Source organism: Apium graveolens, chromosome 3 (assembly GCF_009905375.1).
Source record: "Apium graveolens cultivar Ventura chromosome 3, ASM990537v1, whole genome shotgun sequence".
Taxonomy (NCBI): Eukaryota; Viridiplantae; Streptophyta; class Magnoliopsida; order Apiales; family Apiaceae; genus Apium; species Apium graveolens.
The window spans coordinates 278565802-278586351 of record NC_133649.1 but is presented as its reverse complement, the minus strand read 5'-3'; the positions used below and the strand labels follow the sequence as shown (position 1 = coordinate 278586351).

The 20550-nt window shown below is 35.5% G+C and overlaps 2 protein-coding genes across 4 annotated transcripts; both read right to left on the bottom strand.

Moving 5' to 3' along the window:
* Positions 1–1666: 1666 nt before the first annotated feature.
* LOC141715069 (mannan endo-1,4-beta-mannosidase 1-like) lies at positions 1667–3568 on the bottom strand. The gene is made up of 5 exons (XM_074518554.1): positions 3245–3568; positions 2838–3032; positions 2559–2681; positions 2242–2444; positions 1667–2102 (listed from the first exon to the last, which is right to left on the bottom strand). The coding sequence occupies exons 1-5, from the start codon at positions 3566–3568 to the stop codon at positions 1667–1669; spliced, it is 1281 nt and encodes a 426-aa protein (XP_074374655.1).
* Positions 3569–9536: 5968 nt separating this feature from the next.
* Positions 9537–14761, bottom strand: LOC141713412 (disease resistance protein RUN1-like). Of its 3 annotated transcripts, none has more exons than XM_074516813.1 (6): positions 14468–14761; positions 13790–14216; positions 11884–12985; positions 11530–11808; positions 10521–11429; positions 9537–10385 (listed from the first exon to the last, which is right to left on the bottom strand). In XM_074516813.1, the coding sequence occupies exons 2-6, from the start codon at positions 14020–14022 to the stop codon at positions 9699–9701; spliced, it is 3210 nt and encodes a 1069-aa protein (XP_074372914.1). In that variant the 5' UTR covers positions 14023–14216; positions 14468–14761; the 3' UTR covers positions 9537–9698. The 3 variants fall into 3 exon arrangements, with proteins under 3 accessions (XP_074372914.1, XP_074372915.1, XP_074372913.1); XM_074516814.1 differs by having other exon boundaries at positions 14475–14761; XM_074516812.1 differs by lacking the exon at positions 14468–14761 and having other exon boundaries at positions 13790–14459.
* Positions 14762–20550: the final 5789 nt, after the last annotated feature.

The following is a 20550-nucleotide window of genomic DNA, read 5'->3' as shown; positions in this document are numbered from 1 at the left end:
GATAAACTTGCAGTCGATTAAGAGTTTACAAATGAACAACCTGAGAAAGAGGAAGCAGTGCTTGAAGATATTACAGAAACGGATCTTGCAGGAAATAGTGGGAGTTCGGAGATTGTTGATGACATGTTGATAGCAGGATCAAACATGAGGGAAATCAACAGATTAAAGAGACAGATGTCTGAGGAGTTTGAGATGAAGGATATGGGTGCAGCAAAACAGATACTTGGTATGAGCATCATAAAGTATAGAGCTGAAGGTACTTTAAAATTATCTCAAGAGAAGTTTGTTGATAAATTATTGCAGAAATTCAGTGTCCAGGATGTGAAGACCAAAAGTACATCGTTGGCGAGTCACTTTAATCTCACAAAGAAATAATCACCTAAAACGGATGAAGGTAAGAAATATATGGCTAAAGTTCTTTATGCATCTCTGGTTGGCAGTTTGATGTATGTTATGGTGTGTACAAGGCCAGACATTGCTCATGCAGTTGGAGTTGTTAGCGGATTTCTGTCTAATCCAGGAAGAGATCATTGAGAAGCAGTCAAGTGGTTGTTACGCAACTTGAAAGACACATCCAAGGTTGCACTGTGTTTCAGTAAGAAAGATGTTATCTTGGAAGGGTTCTCTGATGCATATTTGGGTGTATGTTTGGATACAAAAAAAAGTACAACGAGTTATATTTTCACTTTGAGTGGCACCGTAGTTAGTTGGATGTCTCGACTTCAAAAGAGTGTTGCTCTTTCGACCACAGAAGCAGAATATATGCCTATCTTTGAAACTAGCAAGGAGATGATTTGGTTGAAGAATTTTCTTGAGGAGTTGGGCAAGAAATAGGCGGACATTGCTTTGTATAGCGACAGTCAGAGCGCTATTCATCTTGCGAAGAATCTCGTATTTCATGCTAGGACGAAGCATATTCAGCTGAGATATCACTTTACAAGAGAGTTGATAAGCAATGCTACTTTGTCCTTGAAGAAAATCCTTGGTTCAAATAATCCTACAGATTTGTTGACTAAGGTGGTTACGAATGAAAAGTTGAAGTTTTGCGTAGTTTCAACTGGCCTTCAGAATTGATTGATGAGAAGGCGCTACACTAATTAGAGTTATTGATTGAAGAATTGATTTTACTAAACTTACAAGAGAGTGAAGTGAAGATTGGCCAGATTCCAAGTGGGAGATTGTTGGGTTTGTGGAGTCTATATTAATTAAACCCATAAAAATAGACTATTCAGATTCAAATTCATATTAGTTTATGGATTAATTTACGTTTCAGATTTGGACTATAATTTTGATTTAGGTCTAATTTCTTCTCTTATAAATACTCATATAATTGTAAAATCATAACACGACAAATTATGAGAGATCAATACAAAGTTAGTGCGGCTTGTGGAGTAGGAATTTCCGAACCACGTAAATTTTTGTCTTGCGTATTTGTCGTTTATTTTCTTGTTCTTATTTATTCGCTTTGAGTTTTGATTTCGTTGTTGTATACTCAAGAATAGATTAGACATATAGCGAAAATGTAATGAAAATCCTTTATTATCTTTTCCTATGTAAACAGCACTAAATAATCAAGTAATAAATTTTATTTTATTCTGCTATATATTTAACAAACATTAAGATTTAAACACTGCAGTCACCTACGGTCCAACCAATTGGGAGAGAATCAATAGATTCCTTTTCGGGACACTGCAGACTGCAGTGTTGATCTCCCCTTCTCCAAATTCCCCCTCCTAGTTCTAGCAAGCGTCTGCTGGACCTGAGTCAATGAACGTGATTGGCTAACAATTACTCCATCAGTTGAGGGGTTCTCTCTTATGACTGTTTCATAGCCGTCGCGTAATGAGTCAAGTCCTTCAGCCAATAGTTGCCAGATTATGCCTCCAGCAGCTGCTCCACCGCGCCTAGCTGATGAGTTAATGCCTGAATACACCGAGCCTAATAGTTGGTCCCTCGTGTTTGTGTCGAATCTAGACTTGTTCCATCCAAACTCAGCAACTAACATCGGCTTTCGAAGCACTATTTGTGAATCTTGAATGTGAGTGTTAATCCAGTTGCTTGTAAATGAAAGTTGAGAATCTTTATTTGCACCAGCTTGTAACCTGCTTGCAAAATTTAGACAATGGGTTGCAGAATCAGAACGGATTTTCATGTTCTACTTGTCAAAATTTGGCCAGTTTAACGGTGTACAAGACACATAAAATGAGATGGAGGGAGTTCATTATTAAGAGTAAGAGTTACCATTGATCAGGATATGAGTGAATGGTGGTAAAATCAATTTCAGCAAATTGATTATTCGTTATAAAATTTGTTCCGTGTTTGAAATTTAGATTGAATTGTTTGTCCTGAGGTGCAGACTCTCCGTAGAACCCTTCCAAACCAACTTCCAGTAGATGCTCTTTATCAATTGATTTTAAGTAAGAAGCCATCTCAGTGATCCAAGCCTGTTTAACAAGTTGATTATATTTATAGAAGTTTATTAGATCAATCAAAAAATTATTATTGGTTATATGTGAGACTGCAGTAGAGGAAGACTTATATTCTGCATAGCTAGCTACCTGCATGGTATTTCCTGATGAATCTGAGGCGCATCGAGGCTCGTTCATTAGCTCCCAAGCCATAACTGTTGGATCACTTTTGTATTCTACACCATTTATACTATTCCGCCTCGAAAGAACAGTCTACAAACATATTTCAAGTTGTCAGCAATTGATACAACTATATGATTAAGCTGTGTAGGATTTAAGCAAAGAAGACTCGAAACCAATTAAATGACTCCTAATCTAGCTAATAGCTATTTAACCAAAAAGAAATTATGTAAAGGTATAGCTCGTTACGTTTATGTGGTTTCTGTAGAATCCCTTCACAACAGAATTTGTAAAGAAATCATCATCAGAAGATATGTTCTGACCCTGCTCTCTTGCCCACTTCACATACTGAGCCTTTCCCCCGAAATCTCCATGATTATTCACCAAGCTCAATATCAGTTTGATTCCCCTTCTTCTAGCTTCGTAAATTACAAAATCTAGCCCCTATTGCAAAACAATATAGAAAATGTAAGCAAATTCAGATGGTTTCATAGTGTGCACTCATGCATGCATGAAGGTGGAGTCCATTTATCGTTGATGCGAGAAAAAGATGGCACATATTTATCATATATTAATTAATTTCTTAAAAAAAATGTGTCGTTAAATAATTTGAACACACAAAAAGAAGAGCGGAATTAAAAAAAAAGAGTTGTAACCTGAAACATCTGTTCATTATAAACGCCTGGAGAAGATTGCAGAGGCTGATTTCCACCATCACTAAAAGCCCAAGTTCGCGAAATAGTAAGGCCATTGCTTACAGCTTCTTGGAAAATAGAAGAAACTTTATTTCTCTGAGATGGATCAGAAGCTACAGACATAAGCCAGTAAGCATTGAAACCATTTGCATAGTAAGGGCTACCATTCAATATAAACTGCACTCCCCTGCTTTTAATGAACCCGCTCTGTGCTGAAACATTGACATTTTTTAAACTTCCATGCAACAACAAAATTGCCAAGACCAGCATGCCACAATGCCTCATTTCTCTCAAGGAACTAAATTTTATTTTTACTTAACATGGCAATGAGTGTATTTATATCCGCGAAAAAGAGGAAAACCACGACAAGAAGTCATATGGTTTCAGATTATGTACATCCAAGTTCAAACTTAATTGCGTAATGTTATCAACCAAGAAACTAAGAGTTGATTACTTATCTTATAATCCCTTAGATTCAACATATGTATTTGATACAGTAGTTTACCATTTCTAGTGCAAGTATCAAGCTTTTGACATTGAAATAAGTACAAGAAAAGAGAACCTTTGACAAATATTCATGCAGTATAAACAAGAAAGATTATGTTATAGTTAGTAAGTTACCCCAGTTGACTATATACATTAGAACTAAATAGAACTAAAATGATAATGTTATAGTTACCCCAGATGACAAATTGTTCTTCATGTAGTAAAATCTAGAAAGATTGAGTTCTAGATTGTCTAAAATAGTCATTTATCTGCAAAACATGCCCCCAGGGCAAGTGATGAGATGAGGAGCCTGGAAAGGGTCTTGTAGTATCAAAGTCTGTTATTTCAGTTACTAGTCTATTTTGTTGTGCTTGACCTTACTGCTGCTTTTACATTTGGGAAACGGAGTAGTAGAAATATCTGAATGAATGATCCAACAAAAGAACATAAAAAAGAGCTGAAAGATTAATAACAAATTGAAGACTTGAATCAAAGCAGAAACATATTATTCACCTTGCCTAGGAGGAGTCAGCTATTTTGTTAATTTGGCGTTTGCGATACTTTGGACTTTAACATCTGGAATTTAACATCTTTTATTATACGACACAAAATAGTAACTAAAGATATTAGTGTCTAATATCAGTCATTAGACATATGATTATCATTAAATATTTAGCAGCTGAAAATTCATTAGACTTGCACTTCTCAATTATTTTATTTTTTTGCTGTTTTCTGAGTGTTCTTCTGTTTATTAAATCATGCAAATGGTCTTCAATTTGTTTTTTTTTAACTTTCAATTTCAAAGTTGCCGTAAGATGTAATTTTATTTGTAATAGTTGAATGAAAGCTCTTTAAATATTTAGGTTTTAAAAATCGAACCGAATAAACTGAAATAATTCTATTCAATTTTTCGGTTCGAACAATAATTCAATTTTTAATTAATTCGGTTCTATCAATTTGAACTGAAACTACCAAATGTACTCGAGTGTTTTACTATCAATTTGAGCTGAAACTACCAAATGAACTCGAGTGTTTTACCGGTTTTAGGAGAATCGAACTCGAGTTACTTCATTCTTCTATACAATCTAGTACCACTAGACCATATTGTTACATGTGCTTTTTATTATACACATAATATGTAAGTGTGCTAAAAAAATATTTTATTTAACTTTAAAGATAGCTACTTGAATTCCGCAAAAAAAATGATAGTTACTTGAATATTTGTACAATTAATTTTAAATAACTGAATTCTAGATATAAAGTTAGGCATAATACATAAATGAATTATTATCTTATTTATAATTATTTTTTAGTTTGAAAATATATCTCATATATTTTTAATGTACATATATAATTTTTAAAGAAAATGTTGAAAATAGAATCGCCTACATATAAATAATATAGATTGGTATTAAATATTTAGATAAATCGAATTATAAATGAATTTTAGTTTATTTTGAATTTGAAATCAGAATTTGGCCCATCGTTAAAAAATACTCGAAATTTGACTACATGACTAACCGAAAAACATTGTCACATTCTACGTTTAGTAAATTTAAATTTCAAGTTCGACGAGAATATCTTACCAATAATGTGAAATTTTTTTATATCTTATGTTAATATAAATTGATGTGTTTGGGATATTTATAGGATCAAGTCAATTGATTATTTGTATTAAAATTACTAACTTCACTGGTAGCGCAATAGTGTTTTGGGACTTGTCCCGATTTTAAAAATATTTGAAATTTGATATGAGATCTCACGAGATTTGTTAAAACTACGATGATATATTAAATAGATTTATTTTTCATTTTTTACTTAAAAAAACTAGCATTTTAAAAAAGAATTCTTTTAGATAAACAATATTTATTGATCAAGATAATATCGTACAAATATTTTGAATTATTTTAATATTTTGAATTATTCAAATAAAAGTTATATCTATACTATATTGTAGCATTTAATTCAATACATTTTATACTATTCATAAAAATATATATTGTTCAATAAATTGAAAGAATTAACCAGTTCAACTAATATTTATAAAACTTTATCGAATTGAAAAATATTTAATTTTAGGAGAATAGTATACAATATTATCAAATTATTATATTAAGAAATATTATAGTTGTAATGAAAGAAACTTAAAAATAATTTAAATAACAATATAATTACAATTTTTTCCTTCAAATTCTTGAAAAAAATCATGAACATCAATAATAAGTCTTACAATATATAATTTATTCTTATGTTACATGATTGATACTCGGTCGCGTAAAAAATAGATATGGATTGTTTGTGAGTGATAATGTGAATACCATGTATAAATTATTGCAATTTATTTATTACATAATTTTAATTTTTGAATAATTATAAATAAATATTATTTAAGTAATCAATTGTCTCACTAGATATTAATAATGACTATCCATGTACATAAATCAGATATTTGGCATATAAATAATTGAAACCATCGTAATTTCCTAAGAAATGTAACATACGATAATTCACATGCTAACACAGATACATGTAACCTAATCTTATTTTGTTAAGAGTAGTGTAAAAAAACTAACATTTTTCCAAACATAAATACATTAAATTTCAAAAACTAACATTTTTCATTAAAATTAACTTTTATATTAACAGTAGTGTAAATTTTATATTATGATTGCAAGTAATTCTCAATTCAGTTATTCATTTTTTATCTTTTTAAATTGAGTAAGTTAATTGTAAGTCAGTAATAATATATATACCAGTTATATAGTTTATTTAAATAAAATTCAAAATTTTTTGTCAACTCTATATTCGACATATATGTTAATTTTTAACTTTTTATTTGTAAACATATCAACGACATTCTACATATTAAGTTTATTTGTTTCATTTTAAACGTACAATGACTACCCTATTTATATTCATTCATTAAATACAATTATACAACACAAACAATAATATATATTTTTCTTAATGAGCTATATTAAAAACGTTGTGTAATTTAGTAATATCTTGTACGAAAATGATACACAGATAAATACGTTAGACATTATACAACATTTACAAATAAGAATATAACTAAAAATATTATAATTGCATGCATAAAAAAACTCTAAAAAATAAACCGTGCCTAACTAACCCTAATTTTAATATTTATACAAAAGATGTGGTTTGTAGAAATTTAACTTGATATTTCATACACATAATATGTAAGTGTACTAAGTGAATATTTTATTTAACTTTAAAATAGTTACTTAAATTCCGAAAAAAAGATTTTTACTTGAATATTTGTACAGTTAATTTTAAAGAATTGAATTCCACATATAAAGTTAGTCATAGTACATAAATGGATTATTATCTTATTTATTAATCATTTTTTAGTTTGAAAATATATCTCATATATTTTTAACATATTTTTTTTTATAAAAAATAATTAAAATGCACATATATAATTTTTAAATAAAATATTGGATATAAAATTGCTTATATATAAATAATCTTTATTGGTATTACATATTTAGATAAGTTCGAATTATAATGAGCCGATGCATTTTAGTTTATTTCGAATTTGAAATCAGAACTTGACCCATTGTTCAAAAGATACTCGAAATTTGACCACATGATCTCACCGAAAGACATCGTCACATTCTACGTTTTATAAATTTAAATTACAAGCTCGGCGAGAATATCTTGTCAATAATTTGAAATTTTTTAATATCTTATGTTAATATAAATTAATGTGTTTGAGGTCTTTATAGGATCAAGTTAATTGGTTATTTGTATTGAAATTACTAAATTCACCGGTAGCGCATTATTGTTTTTGAGACTTGTCCCGATTTTAAAAATATTCGAAATTTGATATGAGATCTTACGAGATTTGTTAAAACTACAATGATATATTAAATCGATTTATTTTTTTATTTTTCATTTTTAAAAAACTAGCTTTTTAAAAAGAATTTTTTTAGATAAGCAACATTCATTGATCAAGATTATATTGTACAAATATTTTGAATAATTTTAAAATTTTGAATTATTCAAATAAAAGTTATATCTATAATATATTGTAGCATTTGATTAAATGCATTTTATGTTATTTAAAGAAAAAATATATATTGTTCAATGATTTGAAAGAATTAACTAGTTCAACTGATATTTATGAAACTTTATCGAATTGAAAAATATTTAATTTTAGGAGAATAGCATCGTAATGAAAGAAACTTAAAAATTGTTTAAATAACGATATGATTACAATTTTTCCTTCGAATTCTTGAAAAAAAAATCATGAATATCAATAATAAGTCTTTACAATATATAATTTATTTTTATGTTATAACCATGATTGATACTCGGTTGCGTAAAAAATAGATATGGATTGTTTGTCAGTAATAATGTGAATATCATATATATGTTATTGCAATCTATTTATTACATAATTTTAATTTTTGAATAATTCATGTTATTTAAGTAATAAATTGTCTCACTAGATGTTAATAATGATTATATATGTACACAAATCAGATATTTAGCATATAAATAATTAAAACCAAATTTACTAAGAAATGTAATATACGATAATTTACATGTTGACTCACACACATATAACTTAATTTTACTTTGTTAACAATAGTGTAAATAAAAACTAATATTTTTCCATACATACATATGTTGAATTTTAAAAACTAACATTTTTCATTAAAATCAACTTTTATATTAACAGTAGTGTAAATTTTATATTATTGTATATTATGATTGCAAGTCATTCTGAATTCAGTTATGCATTTTTTATCTTTTTAAATTAAGTAAGTTAATTGTAAGTTAGTAGTGAATTCGGTAATAATATAACCCACTACATATAGTTTATTTAAATAAAATTTAAAATTTTTGGTCAACTGTGTATACGACATATATGTTTATTTTTAGCTTCTTTTTTTAAACATACTAATAACATTCTATAGATTAAGTTTAATCGTTTCGTTTTAAATGTACACTGACTACCCTTTTTATACTTATTCATTAAAGACAAATTATATAACATAAACAAAATATATATATATATATATGTTACTTAATGAGCTATATTTGAAACGTTGTGTAATTTGGTAATGTTTTGTATGAAAATAATACACATTGATAAACAATCAACTTGTATTTGATATACGTTAGACATTGTACAATATTTACAAATAAAAAAAACAGCTAAAAAAATTATAATTATATGATACATAAATAAACTCTAGAAAATGACAAGTGACTCGCACTGGTTATTATGAGAGTTTTTTTTTTATTACTGAATCTCTCCTTTTATTATGTTGTAAATGGGCTTCGCATCAGGCCTTCTTTCAATTGTCTTCTATTATCAGTTACGGTGTATTGAGTTGTAATTTGTAATGTTATTATTTATAGACTACCAATTATAACTTCAAAATCAAAAGTACTAACCAATTATATATATCAACTGACTGTTGCATCAAACTAAATTAAAGTTGCTAAAATAATTAGTCGAAAGTTTCCCTATCACAGGGAAATACACTCATCACCCAATTAATTCTGGATCAATGAGGTTTGTTTTCTTTTCTAGATAAGGTACACTATTAAGAGAAACATAAAGAAAGAAATAGAAGAATATATCCGGGAGACGAACTCTTAACCTCCCCAAAGGGACATTAGCACAATAACTGCATCAATTATTTGTTGGCGAATATAAGATAGTTGAGTATAATAATAGATAAAGAGAATAAAGTACCTAAGATCCCATAGATAGAAGCATAGAACATGATATTAAGACATAGGTATGGAACCATAAATCTATTGCAAAATATCTTACTAGTTTCCTGCTAGTAGTTCTTGTGAAAATAGAAACATACACTAATGCCCCGTGTAGAGGTTGCTCAGATCCTGCAGGATAATTTTCAAGCTTGTGCGTGCTGTATCAAATTTATGGACCGAACAACATTTGTCTGCTATTCATGAAGCGAAAATAGTCAAAACTACCTAAATCTACAGGATGTGGGAAAGATTTAGTCAAGTTCACTCCCAGGACCGGAGGATTCACCCCGTTCCATACGTGGGTGACTAAACTGCCAATGAAGTATACTCGTGTCATCCCACTATGTGCACTTGGCTGCATTGCCACCGAGATGACGTGCTGAGATATATTCTCACATTTTTCCTGGACTTTTTGATGTTCGGCTAAATTAACCTCTGCCTGTTCTTGCTCGTTGTACACAAGATAGACGCCAATCTCTTTCACCTCAAAACTGCGATCAAAGTAGTAAGTAGATATTGAAATATTGACCTCATCTCCAGGTCCCATCTCATGACTACCGAATTTCCAGTGACATAGCCAGGTCATATATTCATCATCCTCAGGGATGCCATAACAGGCTGGGTGATATACAATCTTTCTATCCTTGGTCATGTTATGTAATATCAGGTAGAAAGAACTCTTTGGACCAGTGTTTAGTTTGTACACGATGCAGGTATTTAAGTATTGAAGATTAGAATGTGATACGATGAAGGATAATGAAGTCAAGCAACTTTGACAAGTGAAGGATGTTGGAATACTGCTCCCAGGGTAAAAAATGCTGAATATTTTGCTCAAAGGCCGATTCTCATATATTCCCTATGAAATAGAATCAATAAGTTAACATGTCAATCTAATTTAGCAACAAAAAGAACTAAAAAATTTAAAATATATCAAGTATCTCAAGTTGTAAAATGAAGTGGCAATTGTAATGTGTGGAGTCAGAGAGATCACCTGGATTGGGCATTTTCTTTCTGTAGATGTGTAAGCATTGTATAATCTTATCCGGATTGTTTTCATGGATTCTACATCATAAACACCGCAATTGTTGATCAATTCTGAGTCGATTTCTCCTATTGGTACAATCTTGAATACGCCATGAATCTCAAGTAAGTTCTCACATTTATGTGGAAAAGCAAAACCACTGGCAGATAGGCCTGGCTTAAACGTTATTTTTTTCAAATATTGGCACCCTACAACCCATAAGCTTTCTGTTTTTGGTAAATCTTCCAGTATCTGAAGTTGGTTGCAATCATATAACATGAGAATCTTGATCTCTTTGACACCTTTGATGCAATCTGGTAGAAAGCAGATTGGGTTGTTACTTAAGTTTAAGTACTCAAGTGAGGGCATGAGTCTGAAATCCTTGGGAAATGAACTATCTTGTAGATTGCAGTTTATCAAACTCAAACTCGTTATGGAGTTGCATGGTAATAAAGTCAACGATAGTTGGGAACTAAATTTTGGTTTTGAAACCAAACACCGGATATATTCTCGCCATGATTCATTTTGCTGTGTTTTAGAGTTTGAATTACTGAAATCAAGTCTATCAGCATGAAAAACTTTAAGGGATTCCATCTTTCTCATCTCTGGTAAAATACTAAGATTTGAACAACCTGATATGTTTAGTGTTTCTAGTAACTTTAGCATGCTGAGACTTTCGGGAAGCTTCTTCAAAAGATTGCAGTCCTTTAAATTTATCAACACAAGTCCTTCAGCCACTCCAATAGATTCATCAATCTCAACTAAGTTTGCACAATCTTCAAGGAGTAATTGCTCAAGAGCAGAAAGTTTCGTGAAGTCTAGTGCTTTCACAATATCATGGCAGTGACTCAGATTTAAAAACTTTAGTGATCCAAAAAGCTGCAAGACAAGGAATGAAACGAAGACACATTAACTTAAATATGTTATGCAGAGCCTATTTCTTTATATAACTTCTATAACAAAAACTAGCATGGACTACCATGTTTCCTTCCCCGAGATTTTGCAATTTACTACTTTGCATGTCAATTGCAACCAAGCTGTCTGAGGGAAAGTCATTTGGTAAAGACCTTAAAGGGTATTTATGCCAACGTAACCATTTCAAATTTCTAGGGAAGTCCTTGTAACCCCCACTAAGTTGTACATTATTCAGCTTAAGTAGCCTTAGCTTGTGCATCATGGAAAAAGCTTTTGTTCTCAACTCCTGACGTGCATTAGTTGTATTTAATTCCAGTGCCAGGCCTTCAATTGCTCCACTGCCCTGGTTAAAGAGAAACATAAACAGTGGAAATTGTGATTAAAATTTGACATGATAAGTAGAATGTATCCTTCTTACTGTTTCATCTTTTAATACTTTAAGAGAGTCTTTGTAATGCCACAATCTACTCCTTTGCCCTGGATCTCTATGTGATTGCTGACGTATAATTTCTCTACCCATGCTCTGAATTAATTGATGCATTCTAAGGTTTTCGTTTTCATCAATTATCAACAAACATCTATCAAGAAGATTTTCAATTCCAATTAATGTGAAATAATCGCATTCATCCAGTAACCCGACCACAAAAGACTTGGCCTCTCCACTTAAGAAACACGCAATCTCCAAAAATAAATCTCTATCATGGTCATCTTGCAAAGAGTCATAACTTATTTGCAATTTTTTCTGGATTTTGCAGTGAGGAAAGATTTCCAATTTCTCTATCGCACTGCTCCAAACATCTACCTTCTTGCCACGTAAAGAAGCACCTAAAACCTTAAGAGCTAAAGGAAGACCTTCACTTTGCTTAACTATCCTCTTTGACTGCTCTATGAAACATTCTGGAGGGTGACTATCTCGGAATGCGTGCCAACTAAACAACTCCATTGAATCAACATAATTCAATGTTTTTATAAGATATCTCCTACAATGTTCATAAGCATTTAGCAAATGCACATTCCGAGTGGTTAAAATAATTTTGCTTCCCTGGTGAAACCACTCACGCATCCCAAATATTTCATCTAATTGTTCAACTTGATCCACCTCATCCAAGACTATTAAAAGTTTTCGATCACGAAGGGCACTTTTAATCATAAGACTGCCATCAGCAAGATTTTTTATCGCTGGTGTCTTTCCCTTGGAAATATCAGAAAGAAGTTGTGTTTGTAGACACAATAAGCCATCCAAACGTTCAGAATGTTCTCTTATATTTTCTAAAAAACAGCTGCCATCAAATAGTTGGAGGTTCATGTTGTAGACGTATTTGGAAATGGTCGTCTTTCCCACTCCCCCAACACCATAGAGTGCAAACACTTCCACATTGGTGGAACCGTTTCTTAACCACAAAGTAATGTCATGTACTGAAGGACCAATTCCAACAGGATGTTGTGTCATACTCAAGGTGTTGCATGACACTTTATCCTTAACCACGTTAACTATCTTCTGAATGAATATTGATTCATACCTACAGAATTGGAAGAAAGTAAAAAAAAGTGAAATATATTGATAGCTTTGGTTGGTACCGAACATATGTTAAAATCATATTACAAATGCCACTAAACACACCATGTGATCTGCATTTACATGCTAAGGTTTATAACAGAAAAGAGTAACCTCGGCTTCTCATAGATTGCCTTGAGTATAAACTATTTCACTTTGTGGAGAGTTGACCAAATAGAGAAGTACAGTAGGGGTGACATGGTCTAATTTAGACTAGAACTGTAATCGTGTCATCTCCTTCTATAAAAATTCAGAACCAAAATCAAACAGAAAGTTCAGCTTCGGTTACAAAACCATTCTATAAATGATAAAGTTGAGGTTTGGATTGGATAAATTTGGGTAAGTGTTTGGTATTTTCGAACTTGGTAATAAGGCTCATGTAAATTCATTCCGTTCTAGTCATTTAGCCTTGCTGACTACTGAGTAGCAAAAATACCTACAAAGATATATATATTCCGAAATAAAGGTTGCAGGTGTAGTATCCTGGATAAAACTTCTCCATGCAATGACCAAGTTGTTCGAAAGAACTTATGAATTGAGGGATTTTACATCCAGAAACAATATAGAAAGAATCTCCTGAAACTATAGCAGGATATAAATTGTATATTAGTTCGGTTTTAAATCATTTGATTAGGTTTACTTTGTCTCGAGTTCAATTTCATTTAGTTCCATTTGGAGCTTTTTTCAGTCTGTAAGGGCATATAACCGTGTAAGGCAAATAATAGAAACAGAAAATGAAGTCAAGTCTATAAGGAAGAAAATGTATTACCCATTGGCCAGATTTTGCAAGGGCATTCCTCCCAAATTGGCAACCTCAGTAAGAGCAATCCGCCATGGCTTTATTTTTTTCATCAAATTTTCCCTTTTTGTCTCATCCATTTCCTTTTTGAATTTCTCTTCATGGTAGTACAATGCTTCAGAAATACAACCAGATTGTTTCCGAATATCAGATGGGTCAACATGGTAGAAAACAGGTAATAGAAGACATTTCGACTTGTTCATACACTCGAGAATCAGCACAAGTTCGTCAAGGCACCAACTCGAAAACGCATAGTTCTTAGAGAATACAATGATCCAACTTCTTGACTGTTTGATACCATTTTCCAGTTCAGAATTTATACTCTCTCCTCTTTCGATCTCCTCATCATCTCGGAAAGGGATTAGTCCTTCATGTATCAGCGCAGTGTACAAGTGATCTGTAAAAGTTTTTCGAGTATCTTCACCACTAAAACTCAAAAAAACATCATAACTATATTTTTGACCTGATGAATCTAAAGATTTCACTTTAGGCATAACTGAACAATATCGAATTAACTTTAGAAATGAAGATTTATCAGCAACATGATATGCATTAAGTCTAGTAAATTGTATCTAGTCATATTGCACCAATAATTACCACCACAATTAATAATTTCCACTAGCTATAGAACAGAAGATAAAGACTAACCTGCTACCTTAAATTAATAAAACTCATCCAAAGTTTTATTATTTTGAATGACCGCACTAGGACTTTGAAACAGTCAACTGAAGATCATCACACCCCAGCCCAGGAAGGGTTAAAATAATTTGCCAGTAGCTATCAACAAGTATTCAGTCTCTATCTGGCCTAACAAAATAAAACACATAATCAGTTTCTTGTATATGCACAAAAACTGAATGAAATTTAACTTTTACACTTATATTAGAGTTAACTTCCGTTCAGTTTTTTTTTTCCTTTTATTGTCTTGTGCGCAACCACTACCCTTCGGGTACGGTAAACACCACGGGCTCCCTAATCATAATCACAAATTCTCCTCCCGTGAGATTCGAACATATGATCAAGGTGATAGTTTTAGGGTGCTCATGGGTTGTCCAAACCGAACCAACCCAACCATTAATTTGGCCGACCAAACTGACTCATTCGGGACCGCGGGTTAATTGGGTTGTTTTTTAGTTGGGTCGTTTGTTATGGGTTGGGTCAAAGTTTTGATAAATAAAATTTTAACCCAAACCAACCCGGTTCTACCATTTTAGTACTTGATAATCTCAAATCACCCCGGATCCTTCTCCTTGCTGGGCCCGGATTCAAACTCCTTTTGGATGGAAGTGGCGGCGACGTGCGGTGTAACTGTAGGGTGGGAACCTACAAAACAGAACCGGAGGGGGGTGGCGTCCCCGCGGCACCTCCGGCGTGAGGATGAGAAAGGGTTTTAAGGAGAAGATGGGCAAAACGGGAATTATGCGAGTATATTTATGGTGTATACGTGTGTGTATGTAAGTATAGGTGAGAGAGAGAGTATGTGAGATTGTAACCTGTAACCTTCCTTCTGTTCTACCTTTTATAGGCCTCCTACTAGGGTTTAGGGGTTTGTACCTTTTAATCTGGACCGTAGGTTTGCCTTTTGGACTATAGGACATCTGGACGTCTGGGATGCGTCAGAGTACTACCAGATCCGGACCGTAGGAACGTTCTGGATCCCGGGTACCTGGACGGTGGTGATGTTGCCACGTGTCCTGGGCCCTTTGGTGATGTTGCCACGTGTCCTGGGCCCTTCAAGGTCAAAGCTGAGTACTCCCTGGGCTCTTGTACTTGGGCCCTGGGCCTTTGTTATTGGGCCTATATTATTGTAGGCTATCATTTGCCCCCCATTCCCTTATGCGGGTTTACCCGGATGGGGGAGTAGAGTAATATGTCATTGTTCCGCGACGCCTTAGGAAAAATTTAGGGGGTTTTTTATTTGCTGCCCCCTGATCCCGGTGTCAAATGAGAATGAGACTCCGGTTTAGTCCTTTAATTTTATTTCAAGGTGGGATTCCTTGAAGTACTTAGAAAAATTTAGGGGGTTTTTTGATTTGTTGCCCCCTAACCCCGGGGTCAAATGGGAATGAGACTCCGGGGCTGACTTGGTTAGTACTTTGATTTTGATTTTGAATTTTGGTGTGGTTTGGTGGATAAGTACACTCCTGACATTTGATTTGACCGAACTCTGAAAAGCTGACGCTGCAAACCCGGAGTGTCAGATGCCTGTTGGGATTCCGGCTGGGGTCAAAGATACACATATTTTATACGTATCTTTTGAGTGTGCAGGCATTTTAACTTCCCCCTTTTTCTCCTTAAAAGACGTGCCCTTTCATAATTACCTTGACAGGCTTGGTAATAACTGTTGTGCAGTTAATTTTGGGAGCGAATTGGGGGGTGCCACGTAGGGGAGGGGTTTAATTTTTTACTCCACAAAACCGTTCATCTTTCTCTTGTCCCTCTTCCTCCTATAAATATCTCCCTTCTTTCTTTCTTTTTTCTTTTACGCGAACACTTGCAAACAGAGAGCAAATGGAGATTTTCGGAGCATTTCTTGTTGAAGCCTTCATTTTACCCCCTGCTATTTGTAAGTACATTCTTCTTGCTTTCTTACGCTTTTATGCCATGCATGCCACTGCTTTTGCTCGAGCGTCGCTCCGTCATTGTGCAGTTTTTTGTTCAAGTATTGTGAATGCTTTGTTGCTTTGAAACTAGATTTGTGTAGTTTAATGGATTTTGCATACCTTTTTCAGTGGTTTTATGTTTCACTTGTGTAAATAACATGGCTTTTGGTAGTTTAGCATGCGAAAAAGTGGGTTTTTAGTAGTGTAAAAAGTTGAAAAGCCCGGGGTGTGTTCTTGATATGTGTTTTTGGTTGTATATATATGTATATGTTGTAGATCTTGTTTCTGGGATAAGATACATACACGATTTGTTTCTAAACTCTTCTGTTTTTTATTTTGTTTTTATTGTTGTTGGGTTCGGGTTTGGCATTGACCCCGGGGTGCGTTTATATAGATACACGTAGTTTATGCCAGGTACCCATTTTAAACGTACTGTTACCCTTAGGAGTCGGTATCCCGAACGGCTTAGAGGTTTAGGTGAACTTAACTCCTTCTACCCTTCATCTTCTTCTTCCAGTAGTAGCTCCGTAGAGATGCCTCCCCAGGTCGACAAGCCCCGACGAGTTTTAGCCCAGACATTAGTATTAGGTCCCGGGGGTACCCTTTCTAACCTGGATGGGTCTTGGGAAGATGTGGACGAATACTTTGTCCAGTGCCAAGTGAATCCTAAGCCTTTGGGCTTTTATTACAGAGATTTATCCGGGGCGTACGGGGGCCCGGATGGGTTGGGCGGTAGGGAGCCTTACGATGAAGACGATATGAACCGGAAGTTTTTTACTGCCCCAGGGACCCGGTATGAGTGTGGGGCGGTTCACAAGGAAATTCAGGACAAGTATACAGATGTCGAGGTAGATAGTGCTCTTAGGCTTGTATTTAACCTTGAGGATAAATACCAGTGGAGATGGACCGAGGTGCACGAGAGTGTGTATCACAGACCGGAGGGGGGATGGTTCGGGATTCCCTTAGAGCACCTCCGGGGCATGCGCCTCGGATTACATCAATTCACCAAATCCCTATGCCGGGATGTTTACGGCATTCCTTTCACCCAGCTAGCCCCGAATTCGGTGAAATGGATAAGTTGGTTTTTAGCTTGCTGCCATGCCAAAAATTACCTCCCCACCTTCAAACTTTTCCATCACATTTTCAAAATTAAGAGATCCACCGCTCGGCCGATTTATGAGTTCATGTTTGGGATCGAGGACTGTGGGTATCCTTCCGATAAGATGGTTCTCCCGGTCAGCATATTGACGTCGCTTAAGGGATGGCACCGGGAGTTCATTTTTGTCCGGGGTGGGGATCTGGAGTTCATGCCGCTCCATAAACTTGAAATTAAAACAGATAGGTTTCCGGTTCAGTGGCTCGGGCAAGCAGCTCTCGCGATGGTTTATGCCTTCTGTGGGGCACTTGGGACGCAATGGACCCGGGACTATTTTATTAGCAATGAAAATATGCATGCTGCCGAATGTAAGTCTTTTGCCTTAGTGTTATTTTGTTGCTTTAGCTTTTATTGATTATTTGTATCCGGGACTGATATTTTGTTGTCTCCTTTTCAGGTATTCCGAAGTTAATTCCCTATCCCCCGAACATGTCTGCCCAGCTTAAGGATCTATCGGCCAAGCTGCGAAGGATCGGAGGGATGACGAGCTTAGACTCCGGGAAGAAGAAGGTTGGCGAGGGTGACGATGCGGCCCGAAAGGTGGCGCCGTCTCGTCCGGGGAGGACAACGATCGTGATCAACGAGCCCCGGGTCGAGGACGTGCAGCAAGGGGATGCGACGAGGGTCCCAGCACCCCGGAAGAGGAAGAGTGCTCCCTCGGGTTCCGGGGAGAAGGGTGGGGATGTATCTGAGGACCCTGTTTCGAAGAAGGCTGCCGTTGACCCGGCCCCGGATACTCCGGAGACTTTGAAGGCCCTGCTTGCTAGCTTCACCCCAAAGACTCGCCGGAGGGAGCTGTTTGAGAACTATGCTAGCACGACGGAGAGGAAGAAGTACATGAAGGAGCCTCTCGACGACTTCCTGGTCGGGCTTCAGGAGGATATTACTGCTGTAAGCCCTTTTCTTATTTGCCCTATTTTTATTTTCTTGTATTCGTGTCATCTAATCTCGATTTATAATGTTTTCAGGCTAACTCCCGGGTTGCTTGACTGGTTTGCATAACCCGGAGCCTACAGGCGAAGGCTGATGCTGCCGAGGTTTACAAGACTGAATCCGAGAGGCTGTCCCGGGAGATACAGGAGTTGAAGGAGGCAAGTGTAAGGGAGGCTGCTGCTCATAAGAAGCTTTTGGACGAGACCCGGGAGAGGCAGGATCGGGCCGAGGCTTCTGTCCGGGAGATGTGGGCTGAAAACAAGAAGCTGAAGGATGATCTTGCCGCCCGACCCACTCCCGAGGAGGTTCTTGTAGGGTTCCGGGGCACTCCCGCGTATTTCGAAGAGCTGAATGACAAAGCCCTGGAGAAGATCCAGATCTGCTGAAATGTCGCTTCCAAGTATCTCGTCGAAGAGCCTCAGGGTACAATCGATGTCTTCTTGGAGAAGTACATTGAGGAGGAGATGCGGCTAGAGCAAGAGAAGGAAGCCATAGAGTCTGGTGCCGGAACCTCTAGCAATGTTCCTTCTTTTCCCGGATCGCCACTTGCCGAGCAGCCTCCCGTACCAGAAGGTGACCCGGAGCAGCCTCTTTCTCCCCCCGCCGAGCCTACAGCAGAAGTTTGAAAACTTTGCCGTTTTTTGGAATGTAATTTCCATTTCCTTGTTTTTAGTTTAAGCAATTCCGAACTGAGCCTTTTGGCTTTTTAACTTGTCTGTAATCTGAATGATTTCGATTTGCCCCCCGGGGTGTGTTTCCCCGGGGTAGTTTAATATGATTGTGCTTTTCTTTCTTTCCTTTCTTATTGACTTGTATATGAGAATTTCTAACTTAGGAAGTTAGGAAATTTTCTAAGTACACATGGCCTGTGTTATTGCAGGCCCCGGGGTGGGGTAAAATAGAAATTTTCTAAGTACACATGGGCTGTGTTTTTGCAGACCCCGGGGTGGGGTAAAAATTTTTATCTTGTAAAAATTTTATAGGTACTCATGGGCTGAGTTTTTATAGGACCCCGGGCAGGGGTAAATTTCCATTTGATAGAAATTTTCAAAGTACACATGGGTTGTGTTTTTGCAGACCACGGGGTGGGGTAGAACTTTTTATCTTGTAGAAATTTTATAGGTACTCATGGGTTGAGTTTTTATAGGACCCCGGGCAGGGGTAAATTTTCATTTGATAGAAATTTTCAAAGTGCACATGGGTTGTGTTTTTGCAGACCCCGGGGTGGGGTAAAATGGAAATGTTCTAAGTACACATGGGCTGTGTTTTTGCTGACCCCGGGGTGGGGTAGAACTTTTTATCTTGTAGAAATTTTATAGGTACTCATAGGTTGAGTTTTTATAGGACCCCGGGCAGGGGTAAATTTCCATTTGATAGAAATTTTCAAAGTGCACATGGGTTGTGTTTTTACAGACCCCGGGGTGGGGTAAAATGGAAATTTTCTAAGTACACATGGGCTGTGTTTTTGTAGACCCCGGGGTGGGGTAAAATTTTTTATCTTGTAGAGATTTTATAGGTACTCATGGGTTGAGTTTTTATAGGACCCCGGGCAGGGTTAAATTTCCATTTGATAGAAATTTTCAAAGTACACATGGGCTGTGTTTTTAAATCTGATGGTAGATAAATAAGCAGCATAATGAAATTTACTCAAATTATGGAACGCTTGAAGTAGAGTTTTTCATTCATATCGAAAGCAAAAATTACATTCTGGGGCGAATGGGAATAGTGTTTATATCAAAATATCATAGTATAAGTGTAGAGGTGTTCCCAGAATGTGCATATTTCTCTTATTGGTAGAATTTCCTAAGCCGGGTTTCGTGCCAGGTGTTGGGGACCTCGGTCCCGCTGAGGTAGTTCAGCTTGTAAGTTCCCGGACGGGTCACTTCCTTGACTATGTAGGGGTCTTCCTAGTTCGGCTGCAGTTTCCCTTGATTAGTTGGGTCTGAGGCTTCAGTGTCCCGGAGCACTAGATCTCCCACCAGATATTCTCTTATCTTGGCCTTCTTCGCTAAGTAAAGTTTTGTTTTTTCCTTGTAGCT